This window comes from Pongo abelii, chromosome 9 (assembly GCF_028885655.2).
Source record: "Pongo abelii isolate AG06213 chromosome 9, NHGRI_mPonAbe1-v2.0_pri, whole genome shotgun sequence".
Taxonomy (NCBI): domain Eukaryota; kingdom Metazoa; phylum Chordata; class Mammalia; order Primates; family Hominidae; genus Pongo; species Pongo abelii.
The window spans coordinates 31,896,989-31,917,660 of NC_071994.2; the positions used below are offsets into that span (position 1 = coordinate 31,896,989).

A 20,672-nucleotide genomic window follows, 5' to 3' on the forward strand; every position below is an offset into this window, starting at 1 on the left:
ATTAAAAAGGGAAAAAAAGGAGAATAAAATTGCTAGCATTCAAGAAACGCTGTGGAGGCCTCAGAATTTCAAACACAGTTGACTTCAAGACTGATCCTGGTAATGGTATGCAGTTGGCAAAGTTTACGTCATTTATGTTTTGACATCTCCTTTTGTTTGGCTTCCAGATATGGTTCTGTCCAGGACCTATATTAAGGGGTTCCTCTAGACAATTCTATTTTGGGGGATGGATTGAGAATCTCCTTTACACTAAGGTGTCAGTGAATGGGTTGCTTTTTCCATGAGTTTCTGGCTTAAATCTGGGTCCTTGGGTGGAATCCAAAGGGATAGTTCTCTCAAGGAGGAAATTTGGGTTTCTGGGAGCCAGAAGTGGATGACTTTGAAGATCTCCAGGGATCCTTTGAGGAAGCTCTTAAACATCATCTCACAAAAGAATTGTGTGGTGTTTTTGAATGCCTGGCGTGGCAAATCTTGCAATTTGCAAGGTCATGGTAGTGACTTGCCTTCTTGCTTGGGATTGATGCTACATTGCCTGGTTGGCTGCTCAGTCTAGAAGGAAGAAAAAAGAGACAGACTGCACTGAAGAAAAGCAATTGTAAAGTGTGATAAAAAGACCCAGTCCTGGCTAAGGTATACAGCACCTCACCCAGTTTCTGTCTAGTGCCTGAAGGCGCTGCAGCTAATTAAACCACCTCTTAATCAACATCCCAGTCACTATGTTGGCCAGGCTGGTCTGAAACTCCTGACCTCAGGCGATCTACCCGCCTCAGCCTCCCAAAGTGCTGGGATTACAGGCATGAACCACTGCACCTGGCCCGCCTGCTTTTTAAAGGACGGGACTTCCCCAGTTGAAACCATTTCTGATCTTCCTTCTCTAATTTCTCTCTTCTTCTCAGATTTGTTAGCCTTCTGGGCCACTACCTCTTATAATGGAGTGTCACGAAGAACCTGTGACAAGAACATATTTTAACCTAATCATCCATTCATTCATTCCTTCAGGCAACAAAAAACTAATTGAGCATCTACTATGTGCCAGGAAGATACTAGACATGGTGGAGACAGAGACAAATAAGACACAGTTTGTCCTCAAAGAGTTTATGTTCTAGTGGGGAAAACATACAAGTAAACTGTGAAAAATGCCTTGAGAGCACGGGCGACATGGTAAACTGCATCTACAAAGCAAACCTGGGAGTCATCAAAGGCTTCCTGAAGGAAGTCATTCCTGAGTTATTTGGAAGGAATAAAAGTCGGTCTAAGAAGGCTGGGTTGGAGGGTGGGTGGAGGATGTTTTAGCTAGCAGAGATGGTTTGCTTCAAGGCAAGCTGGCTTATTCATCTGGAAAGGGGCCAAGTTGCCCCTGGCTCAAAACCCAGAGTGCATGCCACGTGAATCTTCCTCAGCTTGTTGATGTTTTGTGAAGTTATCAAATGTATTTTCATGTTGTTCCATGAACCAGAGGTGGGTAGCCATTACTTCAGAATTGACAGGCCTTTGGGGACTGGGCTGGCCAATGTGTTCCCGGGCCATGGCATAATCTTTATTTTTAGAAGAACTAAAAATTTGAGATGATCAAACACCCCACCCCAGTCTCTCATTGGGCCCTGGAGGCTCATTGCTACTTGGTGTCTTATTTCTGTTTGGGGTGGTGAGTCTATCTGGAAATAAGCAAATTTGTTGGGTCAAAGCTAGCTAAGTCTCTGCCTGGGGAAGGATTTCACAGAAGTACAGAGGCCATATCCTTAAGGTTGTACTCCTGATGTCTTTTGAGAGGTTATCCAGTCATTCCATCATAGGGAGGCTGATGGCAGTGGGACCTTCCCAGGCCCCCACCCACTCTGGACCCTCTGGGACTTTCTATTTGTAAAAATCACCAGCACCAATGTATTGGCAATGAGATTTACTAAAACTCAACAGTGAGTAAACTCTCTTACTGGTCATTTTGCATCATATGAGGGATTTCAGACAAAGAAAGGATATTAAAATTGAGTATCTACTATATATCAGATACTATATCAGTGCTTTCATAGATATTATCTCACTGGAGCTCTGTAATGACCCAGTGAATTGCATGGTTTGTCCAAACGACTAAATGTCTTGTCTCAGCCACTGCCAGAAAAGAAACATTTTAACCAAGAATCAATGGCCATGTAATTATGTGATTGCATTCCACCAACTTGCCTTCTGACAGTTACTCATCAGAGCTGGTGTTTTAACATCTGTTTCTAAGCCAAACAAATACAACTTTTATTGATCCCTTGAAAACTTTGTCTCCTGCTACTTTGTCTTTGCAGTTTGTGTGTAGACACCTGAAGGCTCCACTGGCTGTATACCTGCCGTTCATGGCATTGGCTGGCTTCGGCCACTGTGCTTAGGAAGCGATATGGAAAAAAAGGCTCTTCTCCTTCGAATTCTCATCTTGTCTTTTCTGAGTGCCACCTCACCAGTTCCACAGAAGTTGACTGTGCCTGATGTAGGTGGTCTCTCAATGACTTAGTGGTAAGTTTAGCACTTTGCTGGTCCCAATGCCAGTTTACCTGTTTGACTGTGTTCCCAAGGCATTGACCTGCCCATGTTAGAAATCTAGAGCTGAGAATGGGTGAAGGATGGATGAGGAATTAGAAGATGCTAACGTCTGAATTGTGTACTGAATTTCATCCCAACCCAGCTTTATTGGCCCTAGAAAAACATGCTTCCGTAACAGATAGGAAAGGTTAAAAGGAATACAAAATCATCAAGAAACAGTTGTTGTTATGGTTGCTGTTGGTTTGTCTCTCATCTCTGCCTTTCCCTGTGAGGGTGGTGGTATAGCTACTGAGCTGTCTCATGGTGAATGAAATGACTTGTCTTCATGGTCAGCTCTAAGCTTATTCCATCATGGGTACCTAGAATGGAATCCACATCTCTAGAACTGAATGCTATTACTATCCTTTTCCCTACCTGGAGAATTAGAGAATCACAGAATTTTAAATGTTAAAGAATTTCCAATTCAACCCTCTTATTTTATAGATTAAGAGAATGGGACCTAAAAAATAAAAATGGGCCAAAATTGATACTTAAACCTTATTGATATCTTACATTAAGAATGTATTTTTACCATTTCATAGCAGTTTACCCTACTGTCTGTTGATTACAGAAGGTAACGTTATATCCATTTTATCCTCATACTTTTCCCCTGACACACCCATTTAGCAGCAGTCCTGGAATTAGAACACAGACTTCCTGACTTCCAGTCCTATCCTGGCCCAATGCCATCATGATTCAGGATAGCTATAAACCGTATTCTTTAACCAGCCCCTCTAATGGACTGGAAGAAGCTATAGAAAAGAGGTTTGTGAAGTCTGGAGTGCCTCACCAGCAGGACCAGAAAGTAATTCTGTGATTTAGCAAATGAACACTGTGAAGACACAATGAATAGAAGAAGGGACTGAAGGAGACTTTGGAGGCTGTCACCCTTTAAGTTTCATATGCAGGATCTGTGACAACACGGTATCTGTCAGAGAGAGACTGACATCTTGGTTGGTAAACATCTTTGACACAGTTAAGGCAGGTCTTACAGGATCTAGGAAGGATGGAGGGATTTGCAGGCTGTTGGAAATGCCAGAAAGTCTTAGAGTTTCAGGCCCTTTTACAGCAGGGGTGGCATTCTTCAAGGAGCTGGTGGAAACCCTGGATGTGGGACAATCAAAGCTGAAATCTCTGCCTCCTGGTTCTTGGTGCTTGAGCTGATGCAACAGGTATTTCCAGCATTCTTATCCAAATACAACAACTGTCTTAGGGGAGAGGCCCTGCGGTGAGCACTGTTTTTGTTCTTGATTCTAGGGTGACCTAGTGTCTTCCAGTAGGGCAATCTCTGGACATCTTTGTCTCCCCAGTACCTCTCCAGATCCTGAAGCCTGGGGCCAGGGAGGGGAGGTTAGATGTCAGTAGTGGAAGGACAGGTGGGTGAAGCCCATTGCAAACCTCACATCCTCCAGGAGAAACACACCAGTTTCTTTTAGGCTCCCTGAGGAGTGTTCTGTTGCCACCTCATCAAATCAGTGAAGGTGGAAAAAAAGAGTTTGGTGCCAGCTAAGGCGACACTGAAGTGTGCAGCAGGAAATCTGAATCCAACACCACATCTAATGAGCCTATTATTAGAGGCTATTGGCAAAGCAAGGGAAATCAAATGCTAATGAAAAGCAGGTTCTGAGAATAGTTTAAAACTTAGCGTTAGCCCCATTACACATTCCCTTCTGAGTCACAGAGGATGAGTTGCACGATAAGCTGAGCTTGCCTTGAAACAGGACTCACGTGGATTTGCATGAGAAAGAACTGGGCAGAGATTGCAAAATTAACAGCTGTTTAAATAATTTTATGGAGAGGCTAAGGCTGAAGGAAATTATGGGCTCATTGTTAAAAGTTTTTAATTATCCCAACAGCTGTCCCATCACATGGCCTTACTTTGTTAGGCAGTGGAGGCCATTTGAGAGATCGGTCTGAGTTGGCGCACTGGAACTTCCAACATTAAGGCATTGCATTGCTAATATTCCTCGATTCAGGAGGCCCTCAAGCAGAAACACAGATGGTGAACAGTGTCAGAGAGCATTAGCCTCGAGAGATTTGGTGGACCCAAATCCAACCTGGGTTTTATTGCTTTGTTCTGTGTTCACAGCCACAGGACATAGGAAGGGAATATCAGTAAAGGGGTAAGTGTGCACACTGGACATGACTTACTGTGTATCCGGTGGACTTCCCAGACCAGGTTTGGCACTTTCTGCTCGTTGCCATGGGAGCAAACCTGCTGGCTGTTGCGACCTTAGGCTTTCCACCTGTATCCAACTCACCTCTTCCTGGTAACCATACCTCTTAGGGGGCGCTGGAATAGTCATTTAAACCCTCATAATATTCATGATGGTGATAGGGCCCAGCATTACTTATTACATATTCATTTGAATCCATGTAAAAATCAACATGTGGACCCCAGAGTGTGCATCTGGGTGGGAGCTTTAGGATCTAGGTAGTAAGACAGATTTCCAAATTGTGTATGTTCCATTTATTTGCTAAGCTCTAGACAAATTGCATAAAATACTTGAGGAGACCCCTCATTTCTTCTAGGTTTCTATTCAAATGTCCCTTCATCACAGACGCCTTCCCTGGACACTTGATACAAAATCACGCTGCCTCCCCACACACTACTATCCTTCTCCTTCACCCTCGATATGGTTTCATTGTGTTCCCACCCAAATCTCATCTTGAACTGTAGCTCCCATAATCCCCATGTGTCGTGGAAGGGACCCTGTGGGAGATAACTGAATCGTGGGGGCAGTTACCCTCATGCTGTTTTTGTGATAGTAAGTGCGTTATCACAATATCTGGTGGTTTTCTAAGGGGCTTTTCCCCCTTTTGCTTGGCACGTCTCCTTGCTGCCACCATGTGAAGAAGGACACGTTTTCTTCCCCTTCCACCATGATTGTAAGTTTCCTGAGGCTTCCCAAGCCATGCTGAACTGTGAGTCAAACCTCTTTCCTTTGTAAATTTCACAGTCTCGGGTATGTCTTTATTAGCAGAGAGAGAATGGACTAATACAACCCCCCTCTGAGCACTTCTCACTACTTAAAATGTATTTATCCATGTATTTGTTCTCTCACTAAAGTGCACACTCCATGATATCAAGGGCTCTGTCTTTTTGTTTATTGCAACATCTTTAACATCAACAACAGTATGGTGCCTGTAATATGGGCCCACTAGAAATTTGTGGAATAAATGCAAGAATGGTCGGAATCTGACTGAAGTGGCATGCTGCCAGTCTGTCTGCAGAAGAGCCTTATTGCCAGGGGCAAGCAAGGGGCCCTTTTAGAGCTGCTTTTCAATTCTCAATTTCTCTTGGCAAACATTGATTAAGCACTCAGGACTAGGTGTTAAAGATCACAATCTTGCCCTCCTGGGGCTCATAGACTGGTGGAGAATGTAAGCATTTAAAGTAAATCCATCCTTCAAGAGCTGACTCAGGTCTCGGCCCCTTCTGGGACCCCTTCTTGAACATCCCTTCTTCTTCCCTGAACTTGGGTTAGGCATTGTTCTTATGATTTCCCATAGACTCCTTTGCAAGCTTGCTCATGGCCTGTACATAAAGCAGACAATTACAGTACAATGTGCTTTATGTTTCCTCTCTGAGTAAAGGCTCTTTAAGAGTAAAGATTGTACCATACCCATTACTGAGTATAGTGTCTGATACATAGAGAACACTCAATAAATATAAGTTATCCCTGTTATTGTCACTGTTACCAGGTGTGTTTGCAATCAGCATTTATATAGCTGTTTGTGTGAACACATTTTTTAAAACTTATATCTTATTCTAAAGGTATATAGGCTTAGAAGCAGCTGTATATTATATAATATTCTATCATGCTATATTACATGATAGTTCCCATGTCAGTCTCTGTTTGTCTTCTGGGAGATGTAGTGATTAGTTAGACTAATTAGAATAGTTGGAATTTTTAGATTAGTCAGAACTTTTACAAAGAGTTCTTGGGGGACTGTGTTTCCAGCTGCAAGCTGAGTCCCTGAATTACCTTAAAAATTATTTTCTATGTGCAAACATCAAGAACTCTTATAAGTCTTCCATATCTGTTTAATTCCAAGAGGGCAACTCACGAGAATTCTCTCAATAAATATTTGTGGGTTTATAGTATTTTGATGTAGCCACTTTGATGTGGCTATTTTGATTCAGGGCTTCAGGGACATTTTGTTATGGCCTACAAAACAAACCATTAAAGAGGCAGCAATTTTGTACGACAAAGAAATGTGTGGCACAGGCATCCAACCACGTTGCCGGGTTGGGTGTGTATGCTAACCTAATGTTTGTGTGTTTTCACTTTGATATGGCTGTTTTGATGCCTGACGCTTCCATTACATCATATGGATCTTGCCAGAATGGTTGCTTTAAATACTTCCTAGTTTTACTTGAATACCAACCATGTGCCTGATTCTCATTTCAATGGCAGGAGGGATTCAAATGAAGCAGAAGGCAAGGAGATTAGTGATCTCAAGGGGACTGGAGAGTTTTGCCAAGAGCTGGCTAAGGAAATACATTCACCATTTCAGAACACGTACTACCTCCATTCTTTGTTTGACATTTCCTGGTTTAGAGCTTCAGATTACTTGCTGGAGACATGTTTAAAAATGGAAAAAGATCCCACTGCAAACACAGAAATATGGTCTATCCATGTTAAAAAGATCATTTTGATCATTTCCCCCTGCTGTGTTGTAAAATGGATTTTCTGTCTGATTCACTTGGCGATGGGAGGAAGTGGTATTTGTTGCTCACTGATCAGAAAGGCCCTCACCCACCTGCTGTGAGCAGTCATACCCTATTTTCTTTTTCAGATGGTCTGAGGGATTGTTAGTGCACACATATGTCAGGAAACCAGAAGTTGCCTCAGAAATTAACTAGATGAGTAGAAAATTAGACCATTAAGGGGAGACTAAGAAGCCTATATTTTGACTAACATTCTCATCTGATCATGCAACATTATTCCTAATTTTAAAACATTTGGGTAGCAAGTATATTAAGCAGCCTGTTATGAAAAACCAAGTAGTTGTATTTGGGTTCCAGGTCTTAACTCTGAGACTGGAAGCTAAGTTCTTGGTGTCTTGCTAGAATGGCAGGGCCAGTGGGTAAGCCCCCTGAACAAAATATCATCCTTGTCATGAAGTTGATGGGTGTTATATGTCTCTTCTTTGTGTACACTGGAGAAAGGTACTATGCTAGCATATTTTTGTTTAATTTTTATGAAGTAGGCATCAGGCTTTTCTTTCTACACCCCACACAGCTAGCAAGAGTTGGAGTCAGGATTTGAAGTCAAGGCCCTCTGACTCCAAAACCCACACTATTCCCATTATAACCAGTTATTCCAAAATACTGGTCTGCAGCTTGGTGTTGGTTCCAAAGGAGGTTTTCTCCAGTCTATGACAAGACTATCTGGATAATGCAACACCTCCCTGTCTTGAAAGCACTGTCATCTGTTCAGAGACACCTCTCTTTCTAGGTGTGAAAGGCTTATTTTTTTTCTTTTATCAAATGATGGTGATTGTAAATAGCAGCTAAAAAAATGTTCTAAGATATCAAAGTGAAAAATTGGCCTCCCTATGGCAATCCCCAAGCTTACATCTGGAATCTTATTGGCCTGGGAAGTGACAAAGCTGAGGAAAGAGAAGTACGCCCATTACCCCAGCAAGGGCTCCTTTGGGCAGACTCCCAGGATGGCTTAGGCTTACCTGAGGTTTACCCAGAAAGGGGCTTGGCTGCAACCATAGCTGGAGGTGATCAAAATACTTCTTAAAGCCATACTTCTTGGACTCTCAGTGGTATTAGCTCTTGCCAGTTTAGCAGTCCTGATAATGTAGGTGACCTTTTAAAAGCCACAATAGATTGAATTATTATTATTATTTTTTACTAGATAAACTATCTTTTCCAAAAAAGAAATAAAGCTTGGATGATCAGTGTTTGTGACGTTTACATGTCAGGATGGGAAAGGCTTGAGCTTGGAGACATTTCAAAGTTGATGTAACTCAAGTATGACTCTCCTGAAAAAGTCACCTTTTTGCTGTTGTTACAAGAACAAAATAGCTCAGGTTTTGGAGCCAGACCTATCTGGATTTGGATCTCTATTTTAGCCTTTGCAACCTTGGTCAAGACTCAAGTAAAGGCTCTGTAACATGGTAACTTCCTTCTCCAAGTTACCATGGGGGGGGGGGGTAACTCCTTGGAAGACCCTACCATTGCATGCAGTGTTCCTTTCCTTTACTGGGAGGGTCCACATCAGTTCTCAGTGTGTCCTACTGTCCTGCTTATAGGTGACCCTGAGTCACACTTACTTTTATTTTCCTGCAGATGGTTCCAGATTCCAACTGTGCCTGGAGAGGTTCCTACCAGTCAAGCCCCTGAAACTGTATAGGGGAGATGCCAGTCTCTCTAATCTCTGCCTTCACTTCCGTTCCAGTGCCAACAATATGCCCAAGCAGGTGGAAGTGCGAATGCACGACAGTCACCTCGGCTCGGAGGAACCCAAGCACCGGCACCTCGGCCTGCGCCTGTGTGACAAGCTGGGGAAGAATCTGCTGCTCACCCTGACAGTGTTTGGTAGGTACATGCACCACCCCACCCCCAGCCCCCTCTTCTCTGGGACTCTCCTGGCTCTGTGAGGCAGCTGGTCTCAGCAGCCAGCCCTTCCACCAGAAAGGAAGCCACGTGGTTTGCCTAGGGCCCTGTCTGCCCAGGCTTCAGTGATATAATTTTCCTCCTTACCTCCTCTAGCCATTCGTTCTCCTTTGGATTCTAGTAGTTCTTAAATTTTTTGCAAGTAAATATCTTGTGAGAGTGTTGGCATGTGGATTCCTATGCTTATGGAGACTTTGCTTTGGGCCACCTGAAATGAGGTCCTGCAATCTACATATTAGCAAACCTAGGCGGTTCCAAAGCAGTGGTCCATGGACCACATTTAGAGAACCACCTGCATCAAGATAAGCACAAGTATTGCACAAAACCCCACTAAAATGGCTCCCAAGGTCTGAGCTTCTCCAGACACATCATTAATTTAGGTAATTTGGGCACATTAGCTAACGAGGTCAGTGTAGAAGATGTTTGCTCCAATGCCTTGATCTGCTCCAGCTCCATCTTGCAAGTCCTCCTCCTCTTCTGCTTCTGGCCTCACCCAGGCGATGGTTGTTCTCAGGCTATTGATACAATCTTGGTCTTAAGATTCCTATGAGGGTTTATTGAAAACGGGGCAATATACAGTTTCTTGTAATGACAACCACACCATTTCCTTTCTCAATCCCTCCCTTGTTCTGCAGCTCTCACTTAGGTTTCACAGAGAAGCAATGAACAACTCGTCCTTCCCACCCACCCACCCGCACACACCTACCTGAACCCCTCCGTTCCATGGCGTTTCCTTTGAGACAGATGCCGTGGTTGCCAGTGGCCCAGGATCAGGACTGGGAGCTCGCCACAGCTAAGTTCACTTAATAAGAAACCACAGGCATGGTTAGGTTTTCCAAAGGTTACCTGCCATGTAACCACATCTAATTCATCACAGGACTTGAAGAAGTTGGAGAGTATGATTTTTACCTGCAGAAGAAAAAAAATCAGGCTTGCAGCCACATTACTCCTTCCTCATCTGTGGAATTAACACCGTAGCCTGCATTCCTGGAACTCCATCCCTGCCTTATGGCCAGTGGTACTGTGACCCAACTTGTGGTTTCTGCAAGGGTCATTCATGTTGGCCACCCATTTGCAGAGATATAAAATTTTTCTTCTGGGATCTTTGAGTCTGTAAAGTGGAAGATCCCTGCCAGCATCTCTGCCTAAATTGTTTCCTCCAAAATTATATATTTTAGAGTCCATTCTTGAGCTCCCATAAGATCAGCAATCTAAAAACTATGTAAAAGGACATAGAAGTCAAGGACAAGCCTTGAGAGTGAGCCATGAGGAAATTATGGGAAGCCAAATAAAATAGATTGAAAGAAAAAATAGAATTCACACTAGCTTGGTCAATTAAATGTTCTTTTTATCTTGCCTCCAGTTACAATGAAAAGACACACATTAAATGTCATGCCATGTGGCCAAGCTTGGGCTGGGCAAGGAGGCAATATCTGTCCTTGTGGGTTCTTTCTTTCTTTCTTTTTCTTTTTATTTTTTTGAGATGGAGTCTCACTCTTGTTGCCCAGACTGGAGTACAATGGCACCATCTCAGCTCACTGCAACCTCCGCCTCCTGGGTTCAAGCGATTCTCCTGCCTCAGTCTCCCAAGTAGCTGGGATTACAGGTTTCTGCCACCACACCCAGCTAAATTTTTGTATTTTCAGTAGAGATGGGGTTTCACTATTTTGGCCAGGCTGGTCTCGAACTCCTGACCTCAGGTGATCCACTCCCCTGGGTCTCCCAAAGTGCTGGGATTATAAGCATAAGCCGCTGTGCCCAGCCCCTTATAGTTTATTTCTATAGACAAATAGCCTCAAAGAAGTTGGAGTCAAGTTGCCAATGTGCACTTTCATAAAGCCTTAAGTTCTCCTTGACTCTTTGGGTGCTGACTTTTTTTAGAATAGTTGGAGGTATAGAAAGTTCTCTCGCTAGTCATCAAAATCAGCTTCACTTATCTAATGTTGTTTTTGTTACACGTTGTTCATCATCTAATACTGCAGAAGCAAAAGAAAGGTCAATGTTGCTGAAACAAGTGTCTAGAGTAAGTCATTTGATGAGGGCAAAAAATAAATTCAGATTGTTTTCCCCTTCCTTTTAGGTGTCATCCTGGGAGCAGTGTGTGGAGGGCTTCTTCGCTTGGCATCTCCCATCCATCCTGATGTGGTTATGTTAATAGCCTTCCCAGGGGATATACTCATGAGGATGCTAAAAATGCTCATTCTCCCTCTAATCATCTCCAGCTTAATCACAGGTAAGACCACCTCACTAGTGCCTGGCTAAGATGGGTCATACTCCTGCCCCGGCTTTTGGATTGACTGTAGAATCTCAATTTGGTTGAGTGAATGTGATTGTCTGTGTCATCTCATTTCAGAGCTTTGGTTTTCCTGTCTCTGAAATGAGGATAATCAACCCTAAAGAAATAAAAGCTTACCATCGATTAGTCAGTCTATTTGTCTTTCTCTCCAGCAAAAAAAAAAGAAAAGGAAACACAGCCACATGTTACAAGTGATGATACCTCTAGTGGTTTTAATTTTTTTTTTTTTTTGAGATGGAGTCTCCGTCTATTGCCCAGGCTGGAGTGCAGTGGTGCAATCTCGGCTCACTGCAACCTGTGCCTCCTGGGTTCAAGTGATTCTCCTGCCTCAGCCTCCTGAGTAGCTGGGACTACAGGCACGTGCCATCATGCCTGGCTGACTTTTGTATTTTTAGTAGGGACAGGGTTTCACCATATTGGCCAAGCTGGTCTCGAACTCCTGACCTCATGATCCACCTGCCTCGGCCTCCCAAAGTGCTGGGATTACAGGCGTGAGCCACTGCACCTGGCCTTAATTTTTAATGTCTACTTTTCTCCCTTTTCTAAATTATATTTTGTTCAGATACTTATAAAGGTAATAGATGGAAAAGGAAACTATCTACTATTTTAATTGGGAATTGAAGGAGGTTGGCATTAAAAATAAATGAAATGCTAGGTATGAAAGCCCTCTGAGTTTTTGAGAACAAAGGTACTCCTAATATGTGGCATCATGTTCACTTATTTTTGACTACCACCAAGTTGGCCAATGTATGATTTGTTAACAGGTGTAGATCCTGAGTCCCAGCATCAATTATTTTTGACTAAAATAATTAATTACTTTATTTGAAAAAATTTGTTCTTCCTCTGTGGGCTTATACTGATATTTTCCTCCTTACCGAATAATATTGCTCAAACAGGGTATAAATTGGTGCCCTTTGGAGACTAAGCTCTGTGTTAAGGGCAGGAAGCTGAACTTTGGTCCATATTTGGGTACCAGCCAACTAAGTGATCTGGAGAAGTTGTTCCCCTGGACTGGCCACCTCATGAAAGAAGTGAGTGAGGCTCTGGTCACTCCAGGAGATTCAAGGGCTGAGCTGGGTTGAGGCTTCAGCTGGTTGACCAGTGACCCCAGTACCCGAAATGCTGGAACTCAGGATCAGGCACTTAGGGGCTAAGTGGGATCTTATCATTCAGCGCTAGATTGCTCCTCTATAAACCAGAGAAAGTGTTCTCTAAACCTGTTAGCAGATCATACGTTGGCCAACTTGGTGGGGAAACCTATCTCCCATCGGCTAGAATTAGACTAGGTTGTAAAGAGAAGTAGGTCATATGTAGGTCAGCTTAATTTAGAGCAGCTCACATCACTAACTTCCTCCCCCATAGCAAAAAGGACTGACCCCCAAAAAGGGGTTCAATCTCTCTTTCTGGTAAAAGCAGGAACTGAAACCAGGAAGTGAACACATTCAAGAAACAACTGGAAAAAAAACCCAGTGGGGCTGGAGTTTTTGTGAATTTGCTTGGAATTTCCTCTAACCTCCCTAGGTATAGATGAAGTGCCCACCATTGGCAGGGTGCTTCACGGTGTGTTCCCTAATCACTGCATGAGGCTGGGAATGTGGATCTTCACGCTTCACCTCGGAGAAATGAGAGGACTGGGAAAAATCTTTATTCTCAGACTCTCCATGTCAGTTACCAGTAATATATTCAAAAGACATTTTGAGCGTGGCACACAGCTACTAGCTTTTTAGTCTTCCAAGTAAGGACATTAAAAGATAAATAAATAAACAAGTTAAAAACTAGCATGTACCAGCACCATCGCTTCATAAAAGAAAGAAGATGTTAAGACCAAAAAAAAAAAAAAAAAAAAAGTGGAAAGAACATAATCTCAGAATTAAAAATGGGATGTCTTCAACTTTATTTTAACTCATTATTGCAGACAGACAAAAAATTTGTCACAGACCATTTGTAAACTCTAAACAGGAGGATCTCCAACTCTCCCAGTTCTGTAAAATCTTTAAAATCTCCCTGGATAATAGAATGATAAACTATGGGATTGACCAAATATTCAATACAGTCGGCCCTGCATATCTGTGAGTCCCTCATGTGCAGATTGAAAATATTTGAGAGAAAAACTAATAAAAAATACAAAATAATACAAGTTAAAAATATAGTATAACCATTACGTACATAGCATTTACATTGTATTAGGTATTGTAAATAATTTAGAGGTGGTTTAAAGTAGACAGGAGGATGTGCATAGGTTATATACAAATACTACACCATTTTACAGAAGCAACTTGAGCACTCTCAGATTTTAGTATCTGTTGGGAGTCCCAGAACCAACCCTCTCATGGATATTGAGGGAAGACTACAGTAGGAGATTTAATCAACACATTTGAGTAATATGAAGCCAACGTCATAGAAATGTAGACACAGGTCACTAGCACAAACGTAATAGAATTAATCCTTCTGCATTTCTTTTCAATCCAGGGTTGTCAGGCCTGGATGCTAAGGCTAGTGGCCGCTTGGGCACGAGAGCCATGGTGTATTACATGTCCACGACCATCATTGCCGCAGTACTGGGAGTCATTCTGGTCTTGGCTATCCATCCAGGGAATCCCAAGCTCAAGAAGCAGCTGGGGCCTGGGAAGAAGAATGATGAAGTGTCCAGCCTGGATGCCTTCCTGGACCTTATTCGAAATCTCTTCCCTGAAAACCTTGTCCAAGCCTGCTTTCAACAGGTAACCTAGAGTTCAGATGTTCTCTCTTCTCCAGTCCTCTAAGTTATCAAGGCGATAACTTAAGAGTATTTTAACAGACCAACTCTGGGTAGAAATTTTCTTAATATGTGATTATCTCTGTCTAGGCCCAGGGATTCTATGAGGTGGTTTAGGGCAGGATCTTGGGATTGGAGTCTCCTGGTTTTAATTTTTTTAAACCTCCCTTTTTTTCCAGCTCACTTAATATATTTTTGCTCTGGGATTGTCCTCCTTTCTCTCTCTCTCTCTCTCTGTCTCTCTCTCTCTCTCTCTCTCTCTGTCTCTCTCTCCTTATATCTATCTCTTCCTTTCCTTTTTGTGCATGAGGCTGGGAAATGTGTCTTTGTGTTGTCCATGGGCATATTTTTATTAGCCTTGCCCACAACCTTCTAGTATACACAGTGGTTCTCAAACTTGGCAGTAAAGCTAAACCACCAATGGCACTTTTAAAAAAATACAAATACCCTACACAATCAGAATCTCCAAGAGATGAATCTGGAGCTTGGGTAGTTTTTTAAATTGTGGAAGTAGTACATGCAGATTATGAAAATTTTAGAAAGTATAGAAGTACACAAAGTAAAAGTGAGAAGCTTCTGCTTCCCCTTCTCTAGAGTTACTTATGTTGAGAATGTTGTTTCCTCCCCTGTATTTTTCTTTTGCCACATATGCAAGTCTGCATAATCTTTAAAAGAATTCAACCCCGGCCGGGCGTGGTGGCTCATGCCTATAATCCCAGCACTTCGGGAGGCCGAGGCAGGGGGATCACTTGAGGTTAGGAGTTCAAAACCAGCCTGGCCAACGTGGTGAAACCCCATCTCTACTAAAAATGCAAAAATTAGCCGGGTGTGATGGCGCATGCCTGTAATCCCAGCTACTCGGGAGGCTGAGGCAAGAGAATTGCTTGAGCCTAGGAGGCAGAGGTTGCAGTGAGCAGAGCCACTGCACTCCAGCCTGGGAGACAGAGTGACATACAGTCTCAAAAACAAAAAACAAAAAAACAAAAAAAAAGAATTTAACCCAACGGTACTCCATTGTTCATAAAACGTTACATCTGACTTTTTCATTGAACAATGTTTGAACAATGAAAAACATTGAACAATATTTTAAAGTCATCTCTTCTTTTTTTCATGATTGCATAATATTTTTAAAGGATAAATTCCTAGAAGTAAAAATGTCCTTGTCAGGACAAGGAGTTTTGTATTTTGAGTTTGCTGGCTGTTACAAAATGGCACTACAAAAGCATGTAGCAGTGGGTACAGATTCCTTAGCAATGTATACTCTTGCTTGCTGCATACATGCCTATACATTTTTTTAAACTTGAGATTTTTTTAAAACAGGTGATTCTGTTGAGTGGAACCACTGAGTTAGCTAAGTAGGCCCCATTCACTACCCTGTTTTCTAGCCCTAAGGCCAGCGTAGGCTAGAACACATCTCACACACCCCGGTTCCCATTAACCCAGGTAGAAACTAAGCTAAAGCCAAGCAGTCTAAGCTAAAACTTCAGCCATTTCCAAGCACAGAAGAATGAGCTTAGGAAACAGTTTGCTTAGAAGAAAAGTATGTATTCCTAGCTGTCTCCAAAATGTAGTCCTTAACCATTGCTGAGCCCAGATTACTCTGGGTTGGGATATGTTCCCTGGTTTCAGATACCATTTTAGTGGCACATGTAGCATGGACCTATATTAAAGGAAACCATTCCAGGCCAGGGAAGTTGGATGCAGAAATAAATAGAAATAAGCTGGAGAAGAAGGTGCTTAGTGGGCTCCATCTGTATAGCATGTTTGCCCCTCATCCAGCCTGCTCAGAAAGATGAACTGACTTGCTTTAGAGTGAGAGAACGTGATTGGGTGCTGTCCATTCTTAACATTTTGGAAAGAGCGTTCTGGGATTGCAGCTGCAGGAGGCTGAGCTGGTAGTAGATTGGGGGAGAGTGGAGCATGGGAGGGCCTGGGAAGGACAGATTTGTACTCAGTTCTGTGCCTGGTCATGCCATGCTCTGTGAAAGAAGGAAGGCAGGACCAAGAAGCAGGCAGGCTCCTGGAGCTATTGCTCTGGTCTTGGAGTGAACTTTTGTGGAGCTGGCCACACTCACACTCGGTGAGCGCTGTGGTGGATGGGCAGTCTTTGCATGTAGCTGCCCATGGCAAGGGGTGCTGTCTGCTATTCTGGAATAGAGACCTGAGACATTCCCTGCCCCACCCCGGCCCTGACCCCAACTTTCTATTGCCAAAATTCATATGAGGACTGAGCCTTGGTGCCCCAGTAGGCTCAGGGTCAAGGTCCCTTTGAATTAGGACAACCTGAGGAAGAATGGTGTAGAATCCACCTCAGGGAGAGGATGGTTACAGATTCCTTAAGCCTGGGAGGAAGGCACTGAAGAGGACTTGAGGACAGGAAACTCTTTTAAAGGGACATGGCATTTCCAGAGAGAAAGGGTGCGTGAGAGACATCTTCTGTGTCCATGAGTACAGCTAGAAGTGATTTAAAATAACCTGTCATGAGTGGAGGAGGCTCCTTGACCAGAGTTAGAAACAGAGATGTAAAGAGGAAGATGAGCTCTCCCCAGAGTGGAGACTGCCTCCTCCCAGGTGACAGGGCCTGGTTTGCCCAAGTCAGGTCCCTGTGTCTTTGTGAGCAGAGAGGTCTCCTGCTTGCTTTTTGGGGCTTACTCTGAACCAAAGTGAGATTTCCAAGACAGTAACTGGCTGTGAGATATGGCCTTACAACATTAAATCTAGCCCAGTAATAGAGACCACATGGGTTCTTTTCCTCCAGAAAATTCCATGATCTGTGTATGTTCACTTGGCCAATACTTGTGAGCAGGATGGGCTGCCAGGCTCTCTGCTTTGCACAAGGATGTCACAGGGGAGGAGGCAGATGAGGACCCTGCCCCAAGGAGCTCACTTACGTTAGAGGGGAGGGAGGTAGACCAAAACAAACATCAGGGAAACACAGAAGAGACTTAAACATTAAGACAGGTGTTCTCTGAGGGCTACAGGGAAGATGATAGGCTGGTGGTAATTAGGGGAGATGTTTCAGCTGAGAGGATAGGGGATCAGAATGAGTTAGGCCTACAAAGAGCTGGGGAAAGAGGCTTCTCAGTAGACGCACAGATATGCAGAGGCTGAAAAGTACTTATAATGTTCAGAGAAGAAAAAGGAGGCTGTGTGAGGCCAGTGTGGGGGATATAGTGAGTGGAGGAAGGTAAACTCAGGCATGAGTTGGTGGGCCAGGGGAAGCTAAGGATATAGATAGGGTTATAGGTAGCCACACTTAACCTATAGACTGTATGTAGACAAGAAGAAAGATGAGTAGGTCAGTTTATGGTTTTGTAGGTTTTACGATGAGACATGATGGTGGCTTAGGGAAAGGGAGATTGGAATTGGCACCAGCTATGCTTTGGATGTCTGTCCCTTCCAAAATTCATGCTGAAATTTAGTTGCCATTATAACAATATTGATAAGTGGACCCTTTGGGAGGTGATTAGGCCGTGAGGTCTCTGCTCTCATGGATGGGATTAATGCTGCTATAAAAGAATGAGTTTGTCTCCTTTGTGCCTCTCTTTGCCTTTCTACCTTCCTCCATATAATGACGCAGCAAGAAGGCTCTTGCCCAATGCTGATACTTTCATTGTGCACTTCCCAGTCTCCAGAATGGTGAAAAAATAAATTTCTGTTTATCATAAATTATCCAGTCTTAGGTATTCTGTCGTAGCAGCACAAAACAGACTAAAACAGCGCTTACATGGAGTTATGCAACCGAACAGCTTCTGTGAATCAGGAACTCAGGCAGAGAACTAGGCCTGCGTTCAGTGTTCCTATCTCCTCAGCTTCAACTTACATCACTGGCCTGTGCTATTTGAAATCTGGATTTCTGGAGTCAAACATAACTCATCTCGAATCCTGCTTCAGCAACTAACTAGCAAGCTGCCCTTGAGTCGAAGGGTTACTGTTGCCCTAAGACGTAATGGATGTAAAATAGGTAGCAGCTGGCCTCCTGCCTGATCCTGACAGCCACCATTCATTTAGATCCATGAGTATTTCTCTTTTAGACCAAACTTAGGCTTCTTTAGCATCCTTAGGATAGGTCGACAGTTGGCTTTGGTTCCCTTTTCTTTCCTGGGAGCATGACTCTGCTGTTCACAGAAGCTTCTCTTGTGATCCTCCCTGCATTCTCTTCACACCAATGTTGCCCAGACGAAGGCGCCACATTGAGGGGAGAAGTGGGCTGCCTGTTCTTCCCTCACACAGCGGGCCCTAGGCTTCCTCTCTCCCTGCACAAGTACATGTGGCCAGGCTAGAACAGAGAGCACCTTGCCTCACCTCAGAGAACACTGACCTCCCTTCCCATCCATTTTGAATAACTGGCAGTTCAGCATTGCTTCCTATGGGGCCCAGCACAGTAGGATTGGGTCCCTATAGCTTAACATACAGCACAGACTGTGGAAATAACTCAATGGAGGTGAGGTCATCTGAGTTGAAGTCCCAGTTCTGCCCATAACTCCATGACATCCAACAAGTCACTTGACTTTCCCATACATCTTCTTCCCTATCTATTCGGGGTTCAGCCATCTGTTACCTACTACATGCCAGCACTGACAATCTAGGATTCTGCATTGAGTTCTATTTTAATGCCCCTGGAGGTGGTGTTTTTTAAGCTCAGATGTGGATTTTTATAGCACTCAGCATGTAGGGTGCCTGGCACCTTTAAAAATAGGACCACTGCCATGGATGTCGAGGAATAGCGGGAGAGGTTCCTTGTGAGTCATCTGACAGAGACACTTGGGGAACATTGAGCAAGGCTTGGCATCACTGCTCAGAAGGAGCGGCTGTCTTCCCACCTTGAATTTGGATCTGAAATATGAGCAAATGCTCCTGCCATGGTGGCTGCTGGCAGCTGGCACTCTTGGTGCCCAGATGGAGATTTCCAGCGGAGCCTGGCTCTAGAAGGAGCCCAAACTGAGGCAGCCTGTGATGCCCCTGTCCAGTGGGGACCAGGTAGGGGGTAAAACAGGTGGATCATGAGTTGCCGATCTGACCCCTGCCAAGGCTTCTTATTCTTAACCAGACCCAGGGCCCATCACAACTGGAAGGACCATCACAACTGGAAGGACCATCTAACTGGGTCTCACAATTGGGAAGAGCATCCAAGTTAGACATTTCATACTGTTTCTGAGCTACAATCATAGGAGTGAAAGAAGACATTTATCCCCCAAGTTTAAGCCTGTGTCCTATTATTGACTACAGTACTTATTGTACATTTGCAAATTATTTTCATACATTCTCTATTTATGAAATCGTGTCATTTGCAGCAACATGGATAAGACTGGAGGTCGTTATCTTAGGTGAAATAAGCCAGGCACAAAAATACAAATATTGCATTTCTCATTTATATGTGGGAGCTAAAATATTTGAACACATGGGAAAATAGTGGAAAAATAGATAACAGAGGCTAGGAAGGGTGAGTGGGGGCAAAGGAAAAGGATTAAGAGAAGTAGCTTAAAGGATACAAACATACAGAAAGATAGAAGGAATTCATTCAATGATAGCAGAGTTGGATGACTGTACTTAAAAAATGCATTGTACTCAGATGATAGACACCTTAAATGCCCTGATTTGATCATCACACATTGTATACATGTAAAAAATGTATCATGTACCCCATAAATTTGCACAAATAAAAAATTCTGTAATTTTCTGTGGTTAGGACAATTGTATCTCACTGTGTATAATAAAACACCACTTTGTAAATATAGACATATAAAATATTCTCCAGTTTTCATAACCTTGCTTTGGCATTTCTTAATTATTGTTAACCTGTTGGGAACCTTAAAATATATGAGTAGCCAGTCTTTTTTTTTTCACCTTGTAGGCCAAACCTCAACTCTATGCCTTTTTTCCTTCACTCTGTTAGATTCAAACAGTGACGAAGAAAGTCCTGGTTGCACCACCGCCAGACGAGGAGGCCAACGCAACCAGCGCTGTTGTCTCTCTGTTGAATGAGACTGTGACTGAGGTGCCAGAGGAGACTAAGATGGTTATCAAGAAGGGCCTGGAGTTCAAGGACGGAATGAATGTCTTAGGTAGGCCAGCTGGTGGTCCGGGATTCTGCTTCCCTGGCAATGGCTGGGCTATCCTGCACTCCCTTTTCAGAAAACTGATGACTTGGCTGTCCTCTAGGTGGAGCAGGAGGCTCTCTCTGGGGAGCAATTTGAGGGTCACTGGGACTGAGAGCTGAGCGATTTAAGTAAGAGAGAGAAGGGCAGAGGAGACCATGAGGGGACAGGGCAGCAAGAAGCTGGGTATGGGAAAAAAGGAGGGAGCTCACCGTCATTGGGCACATTCCCTGACTCTCTGTGTGGTGTTAGAAAGTCACTTTCGTGACTCTCTGTGTTATTAAGTGACACATCCATTGCTTTTATTTCTTAAGCATTTTTTAA

At 43.4% G+C, this 20,672-nt stretch overlaps 1 protein-coding gene across 7 annotated transcripts in view; it reads left to right on the top strand.

Moving 5' to 3' along the window:
* SLC1A2 (solute carrier family 1 member 2) overlaps positions 1 to 20,672 on the top strand; it is a 171,274-nt gene that overhangs the window by 96,198 nt on the left and 54,404 nt on the right. For all 7 annotated transcript variants that reach the window (XR_008510928.1, NM_001133113.1, XM_054523801.2 and 4 more), the window contains 4 exon segments: positions 8,982 to 9,121; positions 11,280 to 11,432; positions 13,965 to 14,215; positions 20,147 to 20,315. Coding sequence is in view for 6 of the 7 variants with exons in the window: in XM_054523801.2 (XP_054379776.1) it covers positions 8,982 to 9,121; positions 11,280 to 11,432; positions 13,965 to 14,215; positions 20,147 to 20,315 (713 nt within the window). In the remaining variant the exon portion in view is untranslated.